This window comes from Pygocentrus nattereri, chromosome 11, assembly GCF_015220715.1.
Source record: "Pygocentrus nattereri isolate fPygNat1 chromosome 11, fPygNat1.pri, whole genome shotgun sequence".
In the NCBI taxonomy this organism is placed as follows: Eukaryota; Metazoa; Chordata; class Actinopteri; order Characiformes; family Serrasalmidae; genus Pygocentrus; species Pygocentrus nattereri.
The window spans coordinates 4513217-4540856 of NC_051221.1; the positions used below are offsets into that span (position 1 = coordinate 4513217).

The window sequence follows — 27640 nt, forward strand, 5'->3', positions numbered from 1 at the left end:
TATTCAATAGGTTTGTGCTATTTCTATCAAAGATGTGGCCAACTGCAGCAAAATGTGAGTTAAAAGCTTGACATATTTCCTTCTGGGCAGAAATCAGCTGATCGTCAACTAAAACTCTGCTTGGAAAAGGAGGGGAATTATTTTTGTAAAACATAAATAAAGTTGTGTAAAACATAAATAAAAACAGAATATGATGACTTGCAAATCTTTTTCAACCTATATTCAATTGACGTGAATGTGTTGCAGGCATCAAATTCAAAATGAGTGAATATTTGCAAAAAACAATAAAGTTTATCAGTTTGAACATTAAATGTCTTGTCTTTGTAGTGTGTTCAGTTGAATATGGGTTGAAAAGGATTTGCAAATCATCATATTCTGTTTTTATTTGTTTTACACAACGTCCCAACTTCACTGGAATTGGGGTTCCCGTACATCCCGCACTCACAGTGTCTGGTCCGGATATCTGAATGAAACCTGTCAAATGTCAGTGTTTCTACCTTGGTTAAATTAAGTTGAAATAATAACGAAGAAGCAACTACATTTGGAGTATGGGGTAAACATTTGGAGTAATAGGCATGAAGTAGACGTTTTGTTGAAGAGATACAGATTGTGAGGATCTTCTTCTCTGAGTGCTGGTGTTGATGTTTAGCAGTAATGGCCTCCTCAGCTGAATCATCTCACTGGGAGTCAGAGCTCATACGGCTCATAAGTCTATAAGAAGACACACACACTGAGTTTAGTTCATTATTAGAAAGAATTTAAGGAATGAACTGAAAGAAGATCATGAACATAAACTGAGGCACTTAGACTTATTATTATTACTGAGGCATGTAATTATGAAATGGCCCTTTTAATAACAGGTAGAGCTCCTGCTTACAGCTGAGTAACACAAACAAAATTTGTTTTAAAGAGTTACCACAGTGCTAACACATAACATGTCACATACATGGATGAATTGACAGTCACATTATTTCTTGAAAGTACTGAGCAAATCTGAGAAACTCAGTGAGTGCCATGGATTTGCACAACAGCTCCAACCTATGGCTGCTGTCGGAACAAAACCTCGTATCTCAATTTTTTGTAGATTTTCAGTTTTTGACATAATTTGACAAAGTCTGTTGTTCTTTATATTGTGTGTAAATTTCATGAAGGATGAAAGAAATGACCAAAATGACTTATAAATAAGGATAAAGTCCGGTTCCACTGGTTCCATTGACTTATACTGAAAGTAGTGCGTGTTTTTGTTCTTCTCCTGTAAAGTTAACATTTTGGAGATACAGGGTTTTGTTCTGACAGCAGCGCTATGACGTTGAACAAAGAGAGAAGAATTGTACCCAGATCACACCCAGATAGCCCCCGAATTCCCTCTTCCTAAAAATGGAAAAAAACGTCAAATCCTAGTTTATTCGAAGTATATGATTATATGACTGTAAAGTGATGAAAATATTCGTATATTACTGTAAAGTTATGTAAAATTTGTAAATAATGGTCAGTTTATGAAAACAGTATATGACTGTAGTTATGAAAACATTAGTATCACTGTAGTTATTAAAACATTAGTATATGACTGTAGTTATTAAAACATTAGTATATGACTGTAGTTATTAAAACATTAGTATATGAGTGCAAAGTGATAAAAACATTAGTGTCTGACCGTAAAGGCATGTAAACATTAGTATATGGCTGTAGTTATTAAAACATTAGTACAGGGTGAGTCAAAAGTCACAGGACAGGTTTTATTTTATTTTTGATTTTATTATTGACTTTTATCTCTGGGGTCATCTCAAACAAATTGTGTATGCTGAGAAAATCCGCAACAAACACCACCTTCAGCACCGCATCGTGGAGGCTTGAGACAGCAAAACAAATAAATAAATAAAACGGTGCCCTGTGACTTTTGACTCACCCTGTAGATATGGCTGTGTGGCTGGTGAAGCACAGAGCAATCATCAGTTTGATTGCTTTTGTTCTGGATTTTGTATACAGCTTATTTCTTTTAATAAACCATTCCAGTAAAATAAACAGTGTTCTGTGACTTTTGACTCACCCTGCATATGATTGTAAAGTCATGAAAACATTAGAATAGAACTGTAGTTATGAAAACATTAGAATAGGACTGTAGTTATGAAAACATTAGTATATGATAGTAAAGTTATGTAAACATGCCATCAGACAAGCTGCAGTCCTGCCTGTTACCACTGCTTCCACCTGAGCAACCGACAAGAACTAAGGAAGGCTGAGAGAAGGTGGAGGAAATCCCAGCTCGACTCAGATCTTCACTCCTACCAATCTCTCCTTTCTCACTCGAAGTTACTGCTGCAAAGTCATCTTTCTACAGTGGGAAACTGGAAGCATCAGCATCTGATCCACGCAAGCTCTTCAACATTTTCTCCTCTCTTCTCAAACCTCCTCCTCCCCCTCCACCCTGTTCTCTCACCCCTGAGGATTTTGTCACCTTCTTTCAGGAGAACCCTCAACCTTATAACTCTGTCCCAACTTCTTCCACTAGAATGCCTCCTCTCATTCTCAAACCCTTAAACTGTTTTTCTTCTCTTTCCACAGATGCTGTCTTTCAACTGATTTACTTATGTTTTGTGGCAGGATGCACATGAGTGTGTGAGGAGCGAGAGGCGGCGTAAGCAGAAGAAGTAGTAAGCAAGCAGCAAGAAGTTCAATGTGCTGTGGATTATGGGACTGTACAGTTTGAGAACCTCTGGTGTAAAGTAAATGGCATTTTTCACATTGAAATGATTTGATTTACCAAACTCAGAGAGAGATGCTTGTAGAACGGAGCCGCCCTGTTAAAGAGAGAGAGCAGAACATTAAAACAAATCAATGCTTATTCTTTTAAACCTTCTCATGTTGCAGTGACCGCTGTGGTGGTCAGGTACGTGATGTAAAGTGAACAGAGGAATAAAACGTAGCAGAGCTGAACTCACTCTGAGTCTGAACTGCATCTCCTCCATCCTGGTGGTCATTCATTACTGAAAGAAGGAGAAGATCATCAACATCTCTCATGAAACACCATCTGTCTACAAATGGATTACTGTTTGTTCCAGCTGTGAATTAAAAGCTCCAGCTGTGAATTAAAAGCTGCATCTGTGAAGTAAAAGCTCCAGCTGTGAATTAAAAGCTGCAGTTGTGAATTAAAAGCTGCAGCTGTGAATTAAAAGCTGCAGCTGTGAATTAAACGCTCCTGCTGTGAATTAAAAGCTCCTGCTGTGAATTAAAAGCTCCTGCTGTGAATTAAAAGCTGCAGCTGTGAATTAAAAGCTGCAGCTGTGAATTAAAAGCTCCTGCTGTGAATTAAAATCTGCAGCTGTGAATTAAAAGCTGCAGCTGTGAATTAAAAGCTCCTGCTGTGAATTAAAAGCTCCAGCTGTGAATTAAAAGCTGCAGTTGTGAATTAAAAGCTTCAGCTGTGAATGAAAAGCTCCAGCTGTGAATGAAAAGCTTCAGCTGTGAATTAAAAGGTCCAGCTGTGAATTAAAAGCTCTGGCTATGAATTAAAATCTCCATCTATGAACTAAAAGCTTCAGCTGTGAATTAAAAGCTCCGGCTATGAATTACAATCTCGATCTATGAACTAAAAGCTCCAGCTGTGAATTAAAAGCTCCTGCTGTGAATTAAAAGCTCCAGCTGAAAATTAAAAGCTCCAGCTGTGAATTAAAAGCTCCAGCTGAAAATTAAAAGCTCCAGCTGAAAATTAAAAGCTCCTGCTGTGAATTAAAACCTTAAGATTAAAAAACTTTTTTTTTTAATCCAAGGTGGTTAGACCTTGGCTCTGGTTCTCTGGGTTAACAAGACATAATAATAATAATAATAATAATAATAATAATAATGCTTAAAATCAGCAGTTTAAAAGAATTGCTCATTGCTTTCGTATTGTTTTTGCAATGATCACTGATACATATCAGATAAAAAAAAAACACCAAATGAAAAAACACTTTCATTTATTCTCCAACAAATTAGTGACAGATGCCTTCACATGTAAGTCAGTATCATGTGCTTCTGAGCAATTCTTTTACACTGTCAGTGTTTGAGAACATATAAACAGGTCTCACCATCTGAATGTCTTCTGCAGGTGTGTTTAATAACTTCAACAACTTTTTCAAAAAGTTTCCTCCCCAATTTTTTCAGAAGAAGTGCAAAAGCCATCACAGCAGCAACACAGGCAATTACTACGCATGAGAGAACTGAGAATACCCCAGCTCCCTCTTTTTCTTCCTTATCCATCTTCTGCCTATGTGTATCACTAGGATCCACACCAGAAGTGCTATGTCTGATGTCCTCATCAGGACATTCAGTGTAAAGCAGCGGTTTATCACTAGGATCCACACCAGAAGTTCTGTTTCTGATGTGCTTATCGTAATATTGCAGGTAAGACCGCAGTCTGTCTGTACAGCCTTGCAGCAGATAGTGCTTGATGATCTGATTGAAGTGGGTTAAACGGTCCCATTCTGTTTTAACTGCTTGGAACCTTTTGTCCAGCGCTTCCCACTGATCTCTGTCAGCATTAAAGCGGAGGACGATCTTTCCATTGAGTCTGAATTCAGCTGTAGAACTCAGTAAGGTCACAGCTCCACTAGAGGATCTCTCAGCCTCACAGCCATATCTCTGTGTCAAGTCACTGTCCGTCTCTGAAATGGAGATAAATCATTTATTTATAGCCTTTAACACACAGGCCACCATATATATGGATAATATTATACATAATTAGAGTGTTTTAATATGATCAAATTCAACATTTAGCCTTAGAAAGGACACCTTTTAGATGGTGGTAGAGCTTTTTAGAATAATTACGAAATGTGTAATCCACATCCATCAATTCTAATCTCCAGGGAGAGTACGTCCAGGCACCAGTTGTTTTTTGGATGAAGCAGTAGACCTCCACACCATCAAACTGGACAGTAGCCTTCACGATCCAGTTGTTGGAGTGACTGCCGTAGTTGTGGTACAAGGAGTGTCTCTCTGTGAGAAAATCACAGTACAGTAAATAAATCACCCAGCGGGCACAACAACTTCAGAAAAGTGGCCGAGCTAAAGAGTCTCTTAAAGCTGGATAAACTACTTAAAATAGAATAATTAGTTCAATTTAATCTGAGATTAACTCGGTGTCTGCACCTTTAAATGGAGAATAAAACTTACATAGCACTTTATTTTATAGTGGGGTAAACATCTAATATTTCTAAAGTAAATATGTAGTACTTGCACATCAGTACCTTCCAGGTATGTACAGCAGTAAGATGAGTATTTCTGTGTGAGTACTGCAGTCCATACCTGGCATGTTCTGATACTGCATATTTTCCTGTGTGCAATATAATCAATAATCCATGTGCAATATTTGTAAAATATCTCTATAGTGTAAAGAATTTTTACTTGTCTCTTTGTAATATTTATATTGTAACTCCTCACCATCCCATCCCAACATAAACCACTACAATACTCTACTTCTTTACAATCCTTTATATTGTTTGTTTTGTGAAGGATAGAGTTTATATTTTTTTTATCTTTTCTTAGCCTTTAAACGCTTTTATAGCTTTTAAGTTACATTGTAATGGCTGGTACTACCAAACTGCTCGATGTAATACATGTCTATTCATAAAAAATCAGTAGGTTACAGTTCAGATCACCAACAAAAGACTGTATAAATTGTATGGTACTTGGTACCTCTGCTAGTACAGTAATTCATTCATCATATGAACTGGTATGTTTACCAGTAGGTTCTCTGTAAGATGATGGAAACAGGGAGACTGTAACTTTATACATAAAGTTGCTCTCAAAATATTGTAGAAAGGTTCCCAGAGGAGTGGAAGCTGTTAGAACTGCAAAGGGGGGGCAGCTCCATATTAATGCCTATAGATTTAGAATGGTGTCACAAAAAGCTCCTGTAGATGTCCCAATACTTTTGTCCACATATTGTACAGTAAATACACCAGACAAAAATCGGTCTATGGTGGTTGGTGGAAAGTATCTAGACTAGTCCAGGTGTATGTTGGGGGGCATCAGTGTATTCAGTAACCTGACTGCCTCTGGGAAGAAGGTGTTGGAGAGTCTGGTGGTGGTGGAATGGAGCTCTGGTACCTCCAGCAGGAGGGTAAACAGTTCATAACACAGATGGGAGGAAACGTTCATTATGCTGGTGGCCTTGTGGATGCAGCGCTTGTGGTAGGAGGTGTCAGTGGTGGGTAAAGACAGGTTTCCACCCTCAAGTTTCCACCTTCAGTCTAATGGGCAGACTGGCTTCTACAGTGTTCCACCCACCAAGCATCAGTGGCACATCACTGCAAATCATAGCAATCTATTCATTAAAAACAATAGTATGAGAAATTTGACCCTGTGAAATCTGGTTTAAATAAACTAAGAGTGTATGATTTCTTGCATGTAGATTTTATGAATATATACAATATAATTAATTTTGATAAGTGTGCATGAGCGTGTATGTTATAGCTCACGTTTGTGGTGAGAGAATTCCGAGCAGTGATTCACGTTCAAGGGGTTTTATATGTCATTTCAGCTACACAGTGAAACAACATTCCTCCAGGACCAAAGTGCACAGACTGGACCTCTACAGACTGACCACAGAATCAAGGTCTTGCCATCACCACACAAGTCCCCTGACCTAAACCCCACAGAAATCCTGAGGGATGAGCTGAAGAGGGAGAGTCCAGTGTGAAGCTCAGAATCTGAAGGATCTGGAGAGGTTCTTTGGAGGAACGGTCTCAGATCCTTTACCATGTGTTCTCCAGTCTCTCTAAGCATTATATTAGAAAACTCAGAGCTGTTATCTTTGCAAAGGGAGGCTGCACAAAATAGTAAGTAAGAGGTTGCCAACCCTTTGTGGCAAAGACTGATTTGAGAAAAATATTTATTTAAGAAGATTTGCTTAATTATTTTCTACTTCAATCATTGTACTTCAAATAAAGGTTTGATTTTGTTAATATTTTGAAGGAAAGGAAATGATCAGAAATAAAGAATGTTTTGTACAGCCCATTCTGATCATGTTTACCTGACTTGCCAATGTTAGTGGGGGTTATTGTAGGATGGATGGATAGGTCGAAGACCATCAAAGAGGAGAGGAGGAAGGTGGGTTAGAAGGCAGCGAGAGAGAAGGAAAAGCAGGAGTGTGGAGGTTAGAGTAGGGACTCTGAACATAGGGACAATGACTGATAAAGGCAGAGAGCTTGCAGACATGATGGAGAGAAGGAAGATAGATATTCTGTGTGTCCAGGAGACCAGATGGAAAGAAAGCAAGGCCAGGAACATTGGAGGTGGATTCAAACTGTATCTCTAGTATGGTGTAGAGAGGAAGAGAAATGGAGTAGGGATAATCCTAAAGGAACAGCTTGGGAAAAGTGTTCTGGATGTAAAGAGAGTGTCAGACAGGATCATGAGCCTGAAGTTGGAGGTTGATGGTGTGATTTTGAATGTGGTCAGTTCATATGTACCACAGGTTGGTTGTGAGTTAGAGGAGAAAGAGGAATTTTGGAGTAAGATGGATGAAGTGGTAGATGGTGTCCCTAGAGAGGAGAGATTGGTGATTGGTGCAGACTTCAATGGACATGTTGGTGAAGGGAACAGAAGGGATGAATAGGTGCTGGCTATGTATGGTGTGAAAGACAGAAATGCGGAAGGTCAGATGGTTGTAGATTTTGCAAAGAGAATGGAAATGGCTGTGGTGAACACGTATTTTCAGAAGAGGGAAGAACACAGGGTGACATACAAGAGTGGAGGGAGGTGCACACAGGTGGATTATATCCTTAGCAGGAGATGCCACCTAAAGGAGATTGGAGATTGTAAAGTCGTGCCAGGGGAAAGTGTAGCAAGGCAGCATAGGGTGGTTGTCTGTAGAATGAGGTTAGAAACAAAGAAGAGGAAGAGAGTGAAGACAGAGCCAAAGATTAGATGGTGGAAGCTGAAGGGGGAGGATGGTTGCAGGCAGTTCAGGGAGAAATTGCAACAGGCCCTTGGGGGCAGCGAGAAGCTACCTGAGGACTGGGAAACTACAGCTAAGGTGGTGAGAGAAACTGGCAAGAATGTGTTGGGTGTTTCCTCTGGTCAGAGGAAAGAAGACAAGGAAAGTTGGTGGTGGAATGAGGAAGTCCAGGAGAGTATTCAGAAGAAGAAGGCAGCTAAGAAAAAGTGGGATAACCAGAGAAGGAAGTAGGCAGGAGTACTGTGAGGCTAGTCACATAGCAAAAAGAATGGTGGCAAAGGCTCAGGCCTATGATGAGCTGTATGAGAGGCTGGACAGTAAAGAAGGAGTAAAGGACTTGTATCGCTTGGCTAAACAGAGAGATAGAGCTAGAAAGGATGTACAGCAGGGTAGGCTGATAAAGGATAGAGAGGGAAATGTACTAGTGAGTGAACAGAGAGTGTTGAGTAGATGGAAGGAGTACTTTGAAGAACTAATGAATGAGGAAAACAAGAGAGAGAGGAAGATGACGGGGGGAGAGATAGTGGATCAGGAAGTGCAGAGAATTAGTGAGGTGGAAGTGAGGGCAGCTTTAAAAAGGATGAAGAATGGAAAGGCAGTTGGTCCAGATGACATACCTGTGGAGGTATGGAGATGTTTAGGAGAGAAGGCAGTGGACTTTTTAACCAGGTTGTTTAACAAAATCCTGGAAAGTGAGAGGATGCCTGATGAGTGGAGAAGTAGTGTACTGGTAACCATTTTTAAGAACAAGGGTGATGTGCAGAGCTGCAGTAACTACCATGAAGGTATGGGAAAGAGTTGTTGAAGCAAGGCTAAGGCAAGAGGTTCACATCAGTGAGCAGCAGTTTGGTTTCATGCCCAGAAAGAGTACCACAGATGCAATTTTTGCATTGAGAGTGTTGGTAGAGAAGTACAGAGATGGTCAGAAGGAGCTACATTGTGTCTTTGTGGATCTAGAGTAGGCATATGATAGGGTGCCAAGACAGGAACTGTGGTACTGTATGAGGAAGTCAGGTGTAGCTGAAAAGTATGTTAGGGTGGTGCAGGACATGTATGAGGATAGTGAGACAGTGGTGAGGTGTGCAGTTGGAGTGACAAATGGTTTCAAGGTGAAGGTAGGGTTACATCAGGGATCGGCTTTGAGCCCCTTCTTGTTTGCAATGGTGATGGACAGGTTGACAGATGAGGTCAGATAGGAGGCTCCATGGACCATGATGTTTGCAGATGACATTGTAATCTGTGGTGAGAGTAAAGAGCAGGTGGAAGAGAATCTGGAGAGGTGGAGGTTTGCACTGGAGAGGAGAGGAATGAAGGTCAGTAGAGATAAGACGGAATACATGTGTGTGAATGAGAGGGAGGCAGGTGGAAAGGTGAAGATGCAAGGAGTAGAGGTCGTAAAGGTGGATGACTTCAAATATCTTGGGTCAACCATCCAGAGCAATGGACAGTGTAGAAAAGAGGTGAAGAAGAAGGTGCAGGCAGGATGGAGTGGGTGGAGACGGGTGTCAGGGCTGATGTGTGACAGAAGGATAGCAGCAAGAATGAAAGGGAAGGTTTACAAGACAGTAGTGCGTCCTGCTATGATGTACGGTTTGGAGACTGTGGCTCTGTCTAAAAGACAGGAGGCTGAGCTGGAGGTGGCGGAGATGAAGATGCTGAGATTTTCGTTGGGAGTGACAAGGCTGGACAAGATTAGAAATGAGCAGATCAGAGGGACAGTGAAGGTGGAGCAGTTTGGAGATAAAGAAAGAGAGGCCAGGTTTCCATTGAATCATATTTAACAGGATAAACAGATGGGAGCCGCGTGATGCAGCCATTGTGGGCAGACGTGTATCTGTGAGCTCCGGGTTAGCCTCTGCGGTAATGCCCTTGTAATAACTAACTATATCGCTCCAAATACTGAACTTGTCCTGTAATAGTCGTGGACATTTACTTTCTACCTGAATCTGACCAACTTGGCTGGAAACTATACGTTTCTGGGTATTTTTTTTTTGGTACAAAACTGTGTGCTCGCATGAGGGAAAGATGGCGACTGATCAAGACAAACCAATGCTAAAATCCCTGATGAAAGCTGTTCGTGATTCGAAAGAGGAGCTTACTGGTCATATAGACGAAAAGACTGGTAGTATCCAACAATCACTAACTAAGATTGAACAGTCACTGTCGACCCTAGCTGATCAGGTGCATGAAATGGAGATTAGGACCGAAGCTAACGAAGACAACCTGACTGACGCACAAACCCGCATAGACAACATGGAAAAAGAGATAGCCTTTTTAACGGAGAAAGCGGATGACTTGGAAAACCGGAGCAGAAGATCGAATGTGAAAATTGTAAACATCCCCGAAAAGGCTGAAGGTATTGATGTGATCGGCTATGTGGAGCATCTCATCCCGCGACTTTTCGGAGAGGAGCACTTCCCCGTCCCGGTCATCATTGAGAGAGCTCACCCCTTGGGGAAAGCGGCGGAGCGCGTCAGGCCTATCCTTGTGAAGTTTCAGGGATACAGGGATAAAGACAAGGTACTCCGCTTGGCCAGAAACAAGGGGACTGTTTATCTGGATACCAGACGAATCTCCTTTTACCCAGATTACAGCGTCAAGATACAACGCAGGATGGCTGCTTACAACGAGGTGAAGAAAAGGCTGCGTGATAAAAACATTGAATATGCCAGCCGCTACCCTGCCAAACTGAGGATCCGACACAGAGAGGGATTTAAGCTTTTTTCAACACCATCTGAGGTAGAAACTTTCTTGACCAACCTCGAAGAAGACCAGAACATCTCCCACGTGCGAGACGAATCCACACCACGACTGTGAATGGTAATCCACGGTCATACAAGATGGTAAAAATGTAGCTATTAATCACGGTGCCTTCTCTTCAATGTTATAATGATGTCTTTGTACTTAATACCTGTGTACATATTTACCTGAAAATACCTTTTGTACACTATAGACATGTCAGTTACATACAGCAGTCTAATATATTTAATTTCGTTCTGTTTGGTTTAGGAGCTATAACAGTACTTTTGAATTGTAGACCACAGAGGCTACCAAGTATGTTTAGGGATGGAGTCTAACCTACCTTGTGTTTCTTTATTTTGGGTGGTTTCTAGGGTGGGTTTTCTTTGTTTTTTGTTTGAAGGGATTTAAGTTTTCTCTCTATAAGCCTGATTTTGTAAGTGTTGAAAATTGTAAATATTTGGCAAGAGACCAGAGATTTTATTTCCTTCAAGTTGTCATTTATGTTTTAAGTTGTCACTTAATAACCAGAGTGAGATTTATTTACAGTATGTCAAATGAGTAGAACAGGACGGTTAAACTGTATTTCATTAAATGTTAGAGGGATTAATTCCCCCATTAAAAGGAAGAAAGTACTAACATACTTTTAAAAACAATCCACAGATATTTATCCAAGAGACCCATCTCACTGATATAGAACACTTAAAGCTGCGCAGGGATTGGGTTGGCCATGTTTTTTATTCCTCATTTACATCCAAAGCTAGAGGTGTGGCCTTACTTATTAACAAGAACCTTAGATTTCGATTAATTTCCACAGAAAAAGACAAATATGGTAGATTCGTTTTGATAGACTGTGTAATAAACACAAACAGAATAGTATTTGTATCTTTATATGGCCCAAATTTAGACGATCCACATTTTTTTAATGATTTAATTACAAAACTGGCAGTAATTGAGGTCCAATGTGTTTTAGGTGGTGATTACAATTTAGTTTTAAACCCGTCAATGGATCGCTCCTCTCCTAAAACTGTTTGTTATCCAAAGCTGCAATGGCTTTGACCCAAGGCATGAGAGAATTAGGGCTAAGTGATGTGTGGCATTTACACAATCCAACTAGCAAAGCTTATTCATTTTACTCCAGTGTCCATAATACTTACTCAAGGATAGACATGTTTTTGGCTTCGCAGACACTTTTGTCACAGATCAAAACATGTTCTTATTTAGCTGCTACAATTTCAGACCATAATCCAGTAAAAATGGAATTAGAACTCCAACTTGAGTCTACCTCTCCAAGTTGGAGATTTAGAAACTATCTGCTGAGAGATCCAGAGTTTGTTACTTTTATGAATAACAAAATGGACATATATCTGGAAGTAAACTTAAAAACCTCTTCACATTCAAATATATGGGAAGCACTTAAAGCATATATGAGAGGTCACATTATTTCATATATCTCATATAAAAACAGACAAAATAGAGAACAACTCTTTCAATTAGAAAATGATATAAGGGCTCTGGAAATTGACCATTCAAAAACAAAACAAGCAGAATCACTTAGTATATTAAAACAAAAATGCCTTTTATATGACAATCTGTGTACAAGTAAAGCTGAAGCAGCAATGGCCAGAACAAGATATCATTATTATGAGTTTGGTAACAAAACAAGTAAGCTATTGGCGTGGCAGATAAAAAAGATACGGAAAAATTCATTCAGAGTTTTAAAGCAGAGGATGGTAGACATTTAGAAAATTCAAGAGACATAAACTCAGAATTTAAAAAATATTACCAAGCACTATATAAGACTGATCTTGAAAACGAGAATACTAGAATAAAACAATTTCTGAGTCAGTTACCTCTACCTAAGATTAGCACAACTGATAAAGACATGCTGGACAAAGAAATATCTGAAGAGGAGGTTCTCCTGGCTATCAAATCATTACAGAACAATAAAGCTCCGGGGCCTGATGGGTTTTGTATAGAATATTTTAAAATCTTCTTGGAAAAACTATTAACCCCCCTTACAAATATGATCAAAGAGGCTTTTCAAAAGGCATCACTCCCTCAGTCTTTGGAGCTTGCAACAATAACATTACTTCCCAAACCTGGAAAGGACCCTCAGAGGTGTGGCAATTATAGACCCCTGAGCCTCCTCAATTCAGATTATAAGGTACTGTCTAAAATAATAGCAACTCGATTGGAGAAAGTTATTCCTAAAATTATCCATGCAGACCAAACAGGCTTTGTTAAGAACAGGCAAGGGGCAGATAACGTTAGGAGGCTGTTTCATATTATTGACATTTCCAAAAGACAGGGACATCCCTTAGTGATATTGTCCATGGATGCAGAAAAGGCGTTCGACAGAATTGAACCTGGTTTTCTTTTTGAGACTTTGAAGGCCATGAATTTTGGAGAGTTTTATTAGATATGTTAAAACACTCTTTAATGGCCCCAGGTCACAGATCCTGACTAATGGAGTCATGTCGGATGCCTTCACACTTTCCCGAGGTTGTAGACAGGGGTGCCCAAGCTCCCCTGGCTTATTCTCCATTGCTATAGAACCATTAGCCAATGTAATCCGCTCTGACTTATCTATCACAGGAATAAAAATAGGCACAGAGGAGCATAAATTGGCGCTTTATGCAGATGATCTGTTAGTATTTATATTTCAACCAGCCAAATCATTCCCATCTTTTCTCACATGCCTTAAATGATACAGTGCAGTTTCAGGCTATAAAATTAATTACTCTAAGAGTGAAGCATTTCCAATCAATATGACAGAACAGCAGGTAAAAGTACTACCTGGTTCATTTAAATGGTGTCCTGATAGTTTCAAATACCTTGGTGTTATTGTTTGTTCCTAAAATAACAAAGTCTACCAAGAGAATTACATATCATTAATCAACAAGTTTAAAGCAGATTTACAGCGATGGATGGACCTTCCTCTATCTTTAATTGGTAGAGTTAACACAATTAAAATGAATCTTTTACCTAAATTTATTTATATATTTCATTGTATTCCCCTAAAAGTTCCTATAACATTTTTTAAACAAATATCTTTTTAATATATTTTTTAAACAGAGCAATATCTTTATTTTTATGGCGTAAAAAGGTCCCAAGGGTCAAACTTCTTACTTTGCAGGCTCCCTATTCTAAGGGTGGTTTAAATCTTCCAAATTTCAGAATCTATTATTTGGCCTCCCAACTCTGCGTGCTGTGGATGTGGATTTTTTCAAAGGGTAATGATGTAAGGTGGATCTCGATAGAACAGCAGGAATTAAAATCCACGTCATTAGCAGTCATCCCTTTTCTGGGCTCAAAAAAGCAACTTTCTACAATCACAACAAACACGCTGATTTTGGCTACTTTTGATGCATGGCAACAGTTACATTCTGTTCTGGGCTTAGATATACAATTGTTGGTTAACACACCTCTTAAAGGCAACCCTAACATCCCTGCAGCTGTAGCAGATAGTATATTACAAACTTGGGTTAGGAAAGGCATTAGATCGATTGGCGACCTTTACACTAATAATGTATTTGCCAGCTTTGGTGAACTACCTGAGTTCTATGAGTTACACAGACATAATCTCTTTAAATATCTACAGGTCATGCATTGGGTCAGAAGTCAGTCATTAGGGATAGTCCCAAGTAAACCAGAGGAAACCTTACTCGAAACGTGTCTGTTGGATCCCAAACGTATTTCCACTAAACGTCTTACTAGCAGATTACTGAATTTATCTCAAACAGTACTGGTATCTACTAAACACAGACAAATTCAATTTAACATTTTCCATTGTACATACTATACTCCATATTGGTTGAATAAACTCAATAATGATATCTCTGACCAGTGCCAAAGGTGTAAAATATTTGTTGGGGATCTTGTTCATATGTTTTGGAATTGTATGCAGTTGCAGACCTACTGGAATAGTGTGATTACAATAACCTCAGAGGTGTGTGGACTATGTCTGGACTCTGATCCTAAGATCTGGATCTTGGGAGATGTTACATCCCAGGAGCTACTTCCTTGCAAAAAACACTTTATTCTGCTGGCATCCACCGCGGCAAAAAATGTATACTTAAAAACTGGAAATCTACAGAACCTCCAAGCCAGAAACATTGGATTAACGAACTGCTATCATACTGTACTCCTGAAAAGATCCTCCACTCAGTGCGGGGGACTCTAACAGAGTTTGATTGGACATGGACTCCCTTTTTAAACATTCTAACACGACTGGACTTGCGAGACTGATTTGCATCACTCTTTACTGGTCTGCTTGTAGCTCTTATATTTTATTTTTAATGGCCATTTATGTCAAATGCAAATGTCAAATTTAATTTAACTATACACTGTGGTTTAGAGAGAGGGGTGGGGTGGGTGGGTTTTTCTCTTTTCCTTTCTAAAAAAAGAAATGTACTGTTGTTATATTCACTAACTGTTATCCTCTATTTGCCATGGTTGGCCCCTCCCAGTCCTGTCCATGTGCTCCTTTGTTTTGGTTTCAGTCCTGCCCCCTGTTTGGTTACTCCGCCCCTGATTGTATTCACCTGTCCCTCATAGTTACATGTATTTAAGCCCTGTGTTTGCCCCTTGCCTTTGCCAGTCTTTGTATCTTTGTACCTGGTCTTTGTTTGTGTTGGTTCTGGTCTTTGTCATGTCATACCCTAAATCTATACGTGTCGGCTCATTGACCCTGGACTGTTTTGACCACGACCCTGGATTTGCCCATAATAAATCTCGCTTATCTCAGCGTGTGCATCCGCCTCCTCGCTCCCCCTTACACTATTGAAGTTTTGTACATTTTCAATAAATATATCTATACAAAAAAATAACAGGTTAAACAGACCAATGGTGCACATAATTGTGAAGAAAATTAAAGAATCAGACCCTTAACTGGCTGTATTAGTGCCCCTTCCATTAATTCAGAATATGCACTACAGGGACAAAAATATTGGGACACCTACACATCACACCTACAGGAGCTTTTATGAATCCCATTCTAAATCCATAGGCATTATTATGGAGTTGGTCCCCCTTTGCACTCTTCTGGGAAGCTTTCCACAAGATTTCGGACAGTGCCTGTGAGAATTTGTGCACATTTCAGTCAGAAGAGCATTTGTGTGGTCAGACACTGAGGTTGGACGAGAGGGTCTGGCTCACAATCTCCGTTCTAATTCTTCCTAGAGGTGTTAATGGGGTTGAGGTCAGGACTCTATGAAGGCCAGTCAAGTTCTTCCACACCAAATTCACCCAGTCAGGCTTTTATGGAGCTGCTTTGTGCGCTGGGTCTCATGCAGGAGCAGAAAAGATTCTTGTCAAAACTATTCCCACAAGTTAGGAAGTGTATGAATCCAGAATGTCTTGGTGCTGAAGCATTAAGATTTCCCTTCACTGGAATTAAGGGTTCTAGACCAACCCCTGAAAAACAAACCCATAGCATCATCCCTCCTCCACCAAACTTTACAGCTAACGCAGTGCAGTCAGGCAGGTAATGTTCTCCTGGCATTCGCCAAACCTAGACTCGTCCATCAGACTGATAGATAGAGAAGTTTGATTCCTCACTCCACAGAATACGTTTCCACTGCTCCAGAGTCCAGAGGTGGCACTTTACACCACTCCATCCAATGCCTGGCATTCTGCTTGGTGATGTAAGGCTTATGTGCAGCTGCTCAGCCAAGAAGACTCATGTGCCATGAAGCTCCTGGTGTTCAGTTCAGCTCATGTTAAAGCCAGAGGAGCTTTGAACTCTGCAGTTAGTGATCAGCAGAGTGTTGGTCTCTATGCTCAGAACTCAGAGACCCGCTCTGTAACTTTATGTGGTCTGACACTTCGTGGCTGAGTTGCTGTGATTCCTAAATGCTTCCATTTTTCAATAACACCACTCACAGCTGATCGTAAAATATCTAGGAGGGAAGAAATTTCACAAACTGATTTGTAGCACTGGCATTCTGTTACAGCGCCATTCTGGAATTCAGTGAGCTCTTTAGAATGAACAATTGTTTCAGTAATGTGTGTAAAGCCAGGCTGCATGGTTAGGTGCTGGATTTTATACACCTGTGGTAATAAGACTGAATGAAACACCTGAATTCAATGATTAAGAGGTTTGTCCCGATACTTTTGTCCTTATTGTGTGTGTCACTCATGTATGAAAATTATTGGTGCTACAGAGGAGCATATGTAGATAAAGTGGTATGTTTTGATCCTGTTGATACCTGTTGAAGGTAAAAGTTAGAGGGGGCAGGGAGGAGGGAAAGTGTTACATTAGACCATGTAAGAAGCTGAATGTAAGTTACGCACCTTTACCAGAGCATCCAAAAGTTAATGGAAATTCCAGCGAGGAGTTCTTCCCTTGAGGCAAACAACCACCTAATACTAAACAGAAAATATATTTAATAACTAAAGCATAAAATTCAGTATGAAAAAGTATTAATTATTCCAGGTGCTGTTCATTTTCATTTGGAAGCAGTATGTATAAAACACACTGCCTCTAGTGTTATCACATATAGACCCTAACTTTCACATAGAGGTCATACTTAGAAAACATTTCCAATTTTATGTCAGAATAAAGAAAGACACAAAAAAATCTAAAAAATGTGAAAAACTCCATTCCAGCCTAAGGAACTCATCCCAACTGTGAAACTTGGGGGTGGAAGTATCAGAGTTTGGGACTGTTTTTCTGCTACTGAACCAGGACAGCTTGCACTTGATTCTATGATTTTATCTGAGATATGAATTCTACAAAGTAACTCTATAGGGTAATTTCAGGAATTCCATCCATGAACTGAACCTCAAAAGTAGGTGGGTCTATTTCTTTAACTTTTTGCAAACATATCCTGCATTATTACTTTAAATCAAATATTTTATTGTTAAACTTACAGCCCATTTCCAAAAGTTGGGATGTTGCAAAAATGTAAATAAAAACAAAATGCATTGATGTGCAAATCATTTAAATCCTTTGTTTAATTGAAATTGCTTCAAAGACAACACATCAAATGTTGAAACTGAGAAATTTTATAGCTTACTGGAAAATAATTGGTCATTTAGAATTTGATGCCAACAACACATTACAAAAAAGTTGGGATGGGGCAACAAAAGGCTGGAAAAAGTTGTGTAATGCAAAAAAAAACCTAAGTAACTGGTGGCTGATTGGCAACAGGTCAGTATAATGATTGGGAATAATGTTTTTCAACGTAAAATAGCAAAGAACGTCTGCTAAAAAAACAAAAATAAACAGGATCCAGAAACGCTGCCACCTTCTCTGGGCCTGAGCTCATTTAAACTTGGACTGAGGGGAAGTGGAAAAGTGTCCTGTGGTCCGACGAATCAACATTTGAAATTCTTTTTGGAAATCATGGACACTGTGTCTGACGGAGGTGTGAGTTGAAGATCAATCTGACAGGTTCTTCTGCCAGACGTTCCCAGCAAACCCTCACTATACGATTGGGCTTGCCTGGTCTCACCGGCATCTTCCCCCACCACCTGATCCAACTCACCACCAGGTGGTGATCAGTTGACAGCTCAGCTCCTCTCTTTACCCGAGTGTCCAAAACACATGGCCGCAAGTCCGATGACATGACTACAAAGTCAATCATTGAACTGCGGCCTAGGGTGTCCTGGTGCCATGTGCACTTATGGACATCCTTGTGTTCAAACATGGTGTTTGTGATGGACAAACTGTGGTTTGCACAGAAGTCCAAAAACTGAACACCACTCGGGTTCAGATCAGAGAGGCCATTCCTCCCAATCAAACCCCTCCAGGTCTCACTGTCATTGCCCACGTGAGCGTTAAAGTCCCCCAGTAGGACAATACAGTCTCCAGGAGGAGCACTTTCAAGCACCCTTTCCAAGGACTCTAAGAAGGCTGGGTACTCTGAACTGCTGTTCGGTGCATAAGCACAGACAGCAGTCAGGACCCATTCCCCAACCCGAAGGCGTAGGGAAGCTACCCTCTCGTCCACCAGAGAAAACCCCAACATACAGGCACCGAGTCAAGGGGCTATGAGAAAGCCCACACCTGCCCGCCGCCTCTCACCATGGGCAACTCCAGAAAAGAATAAAGTCAAGCCCCTCTCAAGGAGATTGGACCCAGAGCCCAAGCTGTGTGTTGAGGTGAGCCCGACTATATCTAGCCAGTATCTCTCAACCTCGCGCACCAACTCAGACTCCTTCCCCGCCAGTGAGGTATTTTGAGAGAACTTTGACCAGATATCAGGGGAGGTGGGGGACATTGACTCAGAATGGGCCATGTTCCGTTCCTCCATTGTTGAAGCAGCTGACTGTAGCTGTGGCTGTAAGGTAGTCGGTGCCTGTCCTGTGGTAATCCTCAAACACCCCAGGTGAGAGATGCCGTCAAGCTGAAGAAGGAGTCCTACCGGGCATGGTTGGCCTGTGGGACACCAGAGGCAACATCGACAGGCCAAGCGATCTGCGGCTTCAGTCGTCGCCAAGGCAAAAACCTGTGTATGGGAGGAGTTTGGTGAGGCCTTGGAAAGTGACTTTAAGTCGGCTCCGAAAAGATTCTGGCAAACCGTCAGGCGACTCAGAAGGGGAAAGCAGTGTGCCACTAGCACTGTATATAGTGGAGATGGTGTGCTGCTGACTTCGACTGAAGACGTCATTGGGCGGTGGAAGGAATACTTTGAGGACCTTCTCAATCCCACCGACACATTCTCCGGTGAGGAGGCAGAGTCTGGGGACATGGGAATAGGCTTGTCCATTACTGAGGCCGAAGTCGCTAAGGTAGTTAAGAAGCTCCTTGGTGGCAAGGCTCCAGGGGTGGATGAGATCCGCCCTGAGATCCTCAAGGCTCTGGATGTTGTGGGGCTGTCTTGGCTGACACGCCTTTTCAACATTGCGTGGACATTGGGGCGGTGCCACTGGATTGGCAGACTGGGGTGGTGGTGCCTCTTTTTAAAAAAGGGGACTGGAGGGTGTGTTCCAACTACAGGGGAATCACACTCCTCAGCCTCCCTGGTATGGTCTATGCAGGGGTACTGGAGAAGAGAGTCCGGCTTATAGTTGAACTTCGGATCCAGGAGGAGCAGTGCGGGTTCAGTCCTGGTCGTGGAACACTGGACCAACTCTTCACCCTCTCCAGGATTCTGGAGGGTTCATGGGAGTTTGCCCAACCAGTCCACATGTGCTTTGTGGATCTGGAGAAGGCATTTGACTGTGTTCCCCGGGGTATTCTGTGGGAGGTGCTTCGGGAGTACGGGGTACATGGCTCTTTGCTACGAGCCATTCAGGCCCTGGATAAACAAAGCAGGAGTTTGGTTCGCATGGCCGGCAGTAAGTCAGACTCGTTCCCAGTAAGAGTTGGACTCCATCAGGGCTGCCCTTTGTCACCGATTCTATTCATAATTTTTATGGATAGAATTTCCAGGCGCAGTCAGGGGATGGAGGGTGTCCGGTTTTGTGACCTCAGGGTCTCATCGCTGCTGTTTGCAGATGATGTGGTCCTATTGGGGACATCAGGCCGCGAACTTCAGCTTTCGCTGGATCGGTTTGCAGCCGAGTGTGAAGCAGTCAGGATGAGAATCAGTACCTCCAAATCCGAGACCATGGTTCTCAGGCGGAAAAGGGTGGAGAGCCCTCTCTGGGTCGGGGATAGGCTCTTCTTCAAGTGGAGGAGTTCAAGTATCTCGAGGTCTTGTTCACGAGTGATGGTACAAGGGAGCGGGAGATTGACAGGCGGATTGGTGCTGGGTCAGCAGTGATGCGGGCTCTTTACCGGTCTGTTGTGGTAAAGAAAGAGCTGAGCCATAAGGCAAGGCTCTCGATTTACCGGTCGATCTACGTTCCCACCCTTACCTATGGTCATGAGCTTTGGGTAATGACCGAAAGAATAAGATCGCGAATACAAGCGGCCGAAATGAGTTTCCTCCGCAGGGTGTCTGGACTCTCCCTTAGAGATAGGGTGAGAAGTTCAGTCATTCGGGAGGGACTCGGAGTAGAGCCGCTGCTTCTTCACATCGAGAGGAGTCAGCTGAGGTGGTTCGGGCATCTAGTTAGGATGCCTCCTGGACGCCTCCCTCGGGAGGTGTCACAGGCAAGTCCACCTGGGAGGAGACCCCGGGGAAGACCCAGGACACGCTGGCGTGACTATATCGCCCAGCTGGCTTGGGAGCGCCTCGGAATCCCCCTTGGAGAGCTAGTGGAAGTGGCTGGGGAAAGGGAGGTCTGGGCCTCATTGCTTAGGATGCTGCCCCCGCGACCCGAACCCCGGAGAAGCGGAAGATAATGGATGGATGGATGGATGGATGGATGGATGGATGGATGGATGGACACTGTGTCTTCCGGGCTAAAGACCACTCAGCTTGTTATTAGTACACAGTTCAAAAATCAGTATTCATGATGGTTTAGGGGGCATTAGTGCACATGGCATGGGTGACATGCTCATCTGTGAAGGCTCCATTAATGCTGAATGATATAAACATCAACATATGTTGGCATCCAGATGACATCTTTTTCAGGGAAGGCCTTGATTATTTCAGCAAGACAATGTTGGTCTCCTCAGGACAAAATTGGTCTCCTCAGTTCCCAAACACTTACAGAATGCTGTTAAAACAAGAGGTGATGAAACACAGTGGTAAACAGGCTTCTTTGGAAATGGGGTTTTATTGATATTATTATTATTATTGTTGTTGTTGTTGTGAACATTTTATATTGTTATTAGTTGTCTTAAAAAGGCTAGCTGTTAAAATACCTCATTCAGAGTCGTTTGTTCTGTTGTACCGGTCTTCCGCGTATTAATATTATTATTACCAATAGTAGTAATTTATCCACAATTCCTATAAATTGTTTTTAAACATAATTTGCTACATAACGTCCACAACTGTGAAAATAAACAGTAAAACGTAGAAAGTAGAGACAGAAACTCTCCTGCTAAGTGATTTTAATTAAATTATTATTAAGAGAGGTTAGTTTTGTTTAGTGGTAACTGTGTATTTACTCACTTTTATCTTCTGCATCTGGTGATAAAACCTCATGTGGTTCTTTCGAGCCTAGAATAAATGAGGACGCAGTTATAAATCATTCAAATGAGGAGGACAGGCTGAAGCAGTGAAGAGGCCACAGTCAAAACGTTGTACAGTTGAAGCTTTTAGTACACTGTACTATATTTCCAAGCCTTTAAACCTCACAGTCACAAAATATTTACAGCAATCAAGCCGCCAATACAGTCATGACTCACTGTGTGCTGCTGTGCCATGTTTATTAGATTAAAAACTTTAGAAAAAGTTGCTTTGGTAAAATTCAGCATTTTGAGCTTTACAGTGAGTGGAAGGTCAGAGCATCTACACATCATTCTACAGATCAGTGGTCCTCCTTATGATGCAGCATCTACAGGGGCCTGTTTTTGCACCCACAGGTCACATAAACCTACATGAACACTGTGTGTTCTCTCTTCAGGTCCCTTAGGCTTCACGAGGGCTCCTTTGATCAGTATTGTTAAAGCATCTAATTCCAGTAATGTTAGATGAGTTAATGTTGTCCACTCCTATCAACTTTCCTGAAACCTTTAACTACATGAACTGTTAGGGAAAGTTAATGGGCCTCATTCTCCAATATCTTCCCATGTTTGTTCTTCAGTGTGTTTGTGAGAAAGGTTCTAAGATAAAGTCTACATCAGATTCATGACGTGTTCTAACGTGCAGAACTGTTCTCACCTGTTCTTAACTGTTCATAGATTCAAATCCCAAGTGAGAAAACACGGGTGAATGTCAGAGTCTTCATGAAAACTGAAATCACTGTTTGAGTATTATATTTCATCACAGGAAGATTGAGAAAAGTTTTGCCTGTATTTCTAAGTGTGTACATTACACTGAGCTTCTCTGAAACATGAGTGCCTGAATGTGAGCATGTTGGCAAAGATGCATTCTTGAGGGTGTAACTAAGGGTAAACAGCACAGCTGTCTCAACTGGAACAGTGTGTCTCAACCCTGATCCTGGAGCCACACTGCCCGGCACATTTTAGCATTTCTCTTGCTTTAACACACTCAACTCAGTAAGGAGATGTTAATGACCTGATCAGTTGGGTCAGGTGTGCTGGGAGCAGGGAAAACACTAGAAAGTGCAGGACACTGGGCCTCCTGGACTGGGCTTAACCAGCACTGAACTAGACTAACTACTCTAACTGACACTTTCTCTGACAAACAAACATGTTAGAACATCATTCACTGAGGAGAAAAGGCTCATTTGTTTATCTGCCTTTACAGAAAGGTCACACATCTCGTGTGAACAGTCTAAAAACACATTTTCACACATTTTCCTCTGAATATTTAATGGGTCTCACACCTCAGCAGACCAACGTACCTTCCTGAACAGCTGAAACACTGAGAGCCACCAGGAGCAGAAGCAGATATGAGGAAAACTCCATTATCCCAGTGGTTAGATGTTCCAGATCTTCCACTGCTTCCCTCTTCTTCAGAGGCTGTCATGCAGTCTGATGTGTCCTGCCTGTGTGTTGGAGCGCCACCCTGCCAACACACAACATTCTCAGTTTAGAGACGTATTGCAGGAAACAGATTAACTCCTTACAGCTAGTGTACTGATTGTGTATTACGTGTGTACTGATTGTGTATTATGTGTGTTCTGATTGTGTATTACGTGTGTTCTGATTGTGTATTACATATGTACTGCTTGTGATGCAATACGTGAATGAATTTCTCCAGCACACCACAAATAACTGGTAAACATATTCCAGTCAAATATTCCAGTACGCAGATTCCTGGTGCACAGAGTCTCATAATGCAGTGCAGAAAAAGTGGTAGTAATGACTGATAAGCAGTGATTGGAGGGCTGGTAAATAAGCTGGGTCTACGGTGGTCTCCACATATATTAACACCACAAAAACACAATAAAAACACAATTAAAACATTAGCAAAACAAACTAATTTTCATTATTGCGTATCCTTTTGATTTTTAATTCAAAATATCAATAAAAAACTACTAGTGTCATATGCAGTATACATTATATACTGATGCATTACACAGTATACAGTATATACCAGTGCAGTATGTAATGTACAGTGTATACTAGTGCAGTGTGTAGTATACAGTATATACTGATACATTAAACAGTATATAGCATATATTAGTTGTGTATAGTGTATACTAGTGCAGTGTGCAGTAGACACTATATACTGATGCATTAAACAGTATATAGTATATACTGGTATAGTATGCGGTATGCTATGTATACTGATGCAATTTAGAGTATCCACTGATGTAGTATGCAGTATAGTGTATATACTGATGCAATGTACAGTATATGCTGTTGCAGTATGCTGTATACAGTATTACTGGTGCAGTATGTTGTATACAGTATATACTGGTGCAGTATGTGGTATACAATATATGCTGGTGCAGTATGTGGTATACAGTATATACTGGTGTAGTATGTGTTATACAGTATATACTGGTGCAGTATGTTGTATACAGTATATACTGGTGCAGTATGTGGTATACAGTATATACTGGTGCAGTATACAGTATACGGCATGTGCTGGGGCAGTATGCGGTATACAGTATATACTGGTGCAGTATGTGGTATACAGTATATACTGGTGCAGTATGCGGTATACAGTATATACTGGTGCAGTATGTGTTATACAGTATATACTGGTGTAGTATGCAGATATACATCATATACTGATGCAGTGTGCAGATATACAGTATATACTGGTGTAGTATGTGGTATACAGTATATACTGGTATACATTATAAACTATTGAGCTAGTGGACCACTCTGTTTACCAAGCAGACAGGACTGCTGATTCTTGAAAGAGCAAAGGTGGAGAGCTCAAAAGACAAAACCATCCAGGGCAGAGCTGGATGACGAAGACTGACCTCACCAAAGCAGCAGGACCAGACAGGGTGCCAGGCCGCATGCTGAAGTCATGTGCTGACCAGCTAGCAGGGGTGTTCACTGACATCTTTAACCTGTCCCTGCAGCAGGTTGTAGTCCCCACATGCCTTAAATCTACCACTGCTGTCACCATGACCAAAAACCAAGCAGTCAGGTGTCTCAGTGACTGTTGTCCAGTAGTCATTACACCAAATGTCATGATGTGCTTTACGATGCTCGTTCTTTCTCAAATCAATACCAGCACCCCCACTGATCTGTACAGCCACCAGTTTGCCTACTACTATGAGGACACAATCTCGACTGTGGTTCACACAACCCTGTCCCATCTAGATCATCTAGAGCATCCTAACACTTACGTCAGGATGCTATCTGTTCACTTCAGCTCCGCTTTCAATACAACAGACCCCCTGAAGTGGAAGACAAGCTCAGAAACCTGGAATGGACCACCACACTCTGCTCATGGATTCTGTTCTTCCTCACTAACAGACTCAGAACGTCAGGGGGGGTCCCCGCACATCGTCCACTCTCATCCTGAACACAGGAGCACCAGAGGGCTGTCCTCAGTCCAGCCCTTTACACTCTATTCACACACAACTCCTCTACCACTGTAGTGAAGCTCACAGATGACACCACTACAGAGAGGAGGTTCACAGTGAGGTTGGGTGGTGTTTGGACAGTAACCTGGTCCTGAACATCACTAGAGGAGATCATTGTGGACTTCAGGAAAACCTGAAAAACAACCCCCCCCCCCCTTCTACTTGAATGATGAGAAGGTAGAGAGGGTTAACTTTCTGGGACTCCACAACACAAAGGATCTGACGTGGATCATTAAAACCTCCCGCCTGGTGATGAAAGCTCAGCAGAGACCTCTCTATTTGAGCCTCTTAGCTCCTGCCAGTACGTCATAGTCTGCAGCTGTACTACAAAGAACCGGCCAGATCCAGCCTGGATAATAAGACTGCACAGAGGACTGTGGGAACCAATCTCCCAAATCTGGACACAATTGATGCTAGCCCTACACACACACACACACACACACACACACACACACACTCATAGCTACTGAAGACTGAAGGCAGCAAACAGACCAGCCTGTTTTACTCCTCACCCCTACCCAACCCCCACCTTCCCCAAGCTGCTAACACATTGAACACATTATATCCAGGAATGTAAACACTGTGGAATACCTGTTTATACCTGTTTCCACTGCACTGTTGCACCATCCAGATGCACTGCATACAAATGCAGCCCTGTAGATGTTTATAATGTTTTTAAATGGTTTTTATTGTTGCTGGTTTTTCTAAGAGCTACCAAACAAAGTTTCTCTGTATAACTACAATGACAATCAACTCACATCTACAGGTATGTACATGAAAACTATCAGATCATCATGCACCCACAATTCCCTTATTAGTGCATTCATATTATTATTTATCTCATAATTCTTCACTTATTAAAAACAGGGGTTTTGTAATTGACCCATTCAGACTTGGCCTTGACTCGGACTCAGCCCCCTATTGACTGTCTTTACTGCTCATGGTCTTGGATTTGTTTTGGACCCAACAAAGGTGGTCTTGACTACAGTCCTAGTATTTTTGGCACATAGCACCATCATCTCAATAATGAAGGTACGCTAACATTTTGATGAGATTTTAGGATCTTAAAACAGTGTCTCAGACATCAGGCAGTGAATTCAGAACCATTTCATGTAGGAACTTTCTGTGAGGAGCTTTTAGAGGGGGACGTCTGGTTCCCATCACCACCACTATGAATAGTTCTGACTCTAGAACAGAGAATATCACACCAATCCACTCTGAATGACTTTGTTTACATCTAGCAGAAATTTGAAAATCGATAGAAAATCGATATTAAGGTTCCTCACTGATAAAGCACAGATGTTTCTCTCAGGGTAAGAAACCCTCACTCAGGAATGTGTGCTATTAAAAATTTTATTAAAAATTAAAAATTTAAAATGTTTTAAAAAACTGTGAAAGTCCTTGACTTTGTCATCGCTACACTGTGACCACTTCAGCCAAAATGTTCTGGATCTGGTGCTGTAAAAACAGTTATTCATGTCAGAGGTGAACTAAATTCAAGCGGGGTGACCACATTTCCTTTTCTCCAGGACAGTTCCTGTTTTGGGATCTAAAATGTCCAGGATTCAGCTTTGCTCTTATGTTTAACTCTCCAGCCTCTCATGTCCTGTTTTTAGAAAACCAAAATCAAGTCACCCTGATTTTAAAATTTGAAATGTAAAAGAACATACACATTATATGTGCTACATTAGTGTTAAACACTGGTCATCTTGTCTAAATAGGTCAGTACATATTATATATGTTATATTAAAATTGTTTACAAGATTAAACAGGCCAAAAGCCATAGACGGTCCACAACAACATCAGTTACGCAGTTTTATTTACGTTCCCACATGAACCATATGAACACGACAACAACTGAGATCTTCCCTGGAGAAAAACAAGAAAACTACTGTCCTCTTAGCTCTTAAAAGCAGCACAAGAACTCCCAAATGCCTTTCCTGCACATTTAATAGGGTAAACAATAACAGATCATGTTATTTATTCGTTTATCCAAGCGAAGGGTCTGAAAACAGTCCTTTTCAGTAAAGGCAGTAAAATAACCTTCATTAACTCGACTAAAACTCTGACTTTAACCCTGTAAACTTGAGAGGATAAACAGAGTTGTAAGTTTTTCCTACCTTAAAAGAGGAGATAGTGGAAGATCTGCGTTTGTTCTCTGTGGTTTATGGCTGGATTTGAGGAGACCACAGAGAGAGACCCTCCTCCTCCTCCTGTTACACCCAAAAGAAATAAATAAATAAAAGAAAAAGAAAAGTTAACTTGTTTGCTCTGAATTCCTTCAGTAGTTTTCCAGCCATGGGCATTAAAAAAGGCGAGTATGTGTAAATGATCATTGTTGGCAACCAACACAATCAGCTGCAGCTTAGTTTTACTCAGAAACTGCTTTTTACTCAGTTTTACTCAGAAACTACAGCCACAAACGGCAATCACGGGGGCCAAGCACAGTGTGCCTTTATGGGGTATTTTCAAATTTGACAAACTTATTTCTTACAGTTCCAG

General features: G+C 41.3%; 1 protein-coding gene across 3 annotated transcripts; it reads right to left on the reverse strand.

The window, feature by feature from the left end:
* Window positions 1–352: 352 nt before the first annotated feature.
* Window positions 353–27478, reverse strand: LOC108415293. Of its 3 annotated transcripts, XM_037542381.1 has the most exons (11): window positions 27259–27477; window positions 22988–23151; window positions 21631–21678; window positions 21227–21232; window positions 16973–17047; window positions 4768–4971; window positions 4065–4640; window positions 2940–2984; window positions 2762–2798; window positions 1335–1371; window positions 353–711 (listed from the first exon to the last, which is right to left on the reverse strand). In XM_037542381.1, exons 2-9 carry the CDS (start codon window positions 23049–23051, stop codon window positions 2767–2769), a joined length of 1050 nt encoding a protein of 349 aa, XP_037398278.1. In that variant the 5' UTR covers window positions 23052–23151; window positions 27259–27477; the 3' UTR covers window positions 353–711; window positions 1335–1371; window positions 2762–2766. The 3 variants fall into 3 exon arrangements, with proteins under 3 accessions (XP_037398278.1, XP_037398279.1, XP_037398280.1); XM_037542382.1 differs by lacking the exon at window positions 1335–1371 and having other exon boundaries at window positions 27259–27478; XM_037542383.1 differs by lacking the exon at window positions 21227–21232.
* Window positions 27479–27640: the final 162 nt, after the last annotated feature.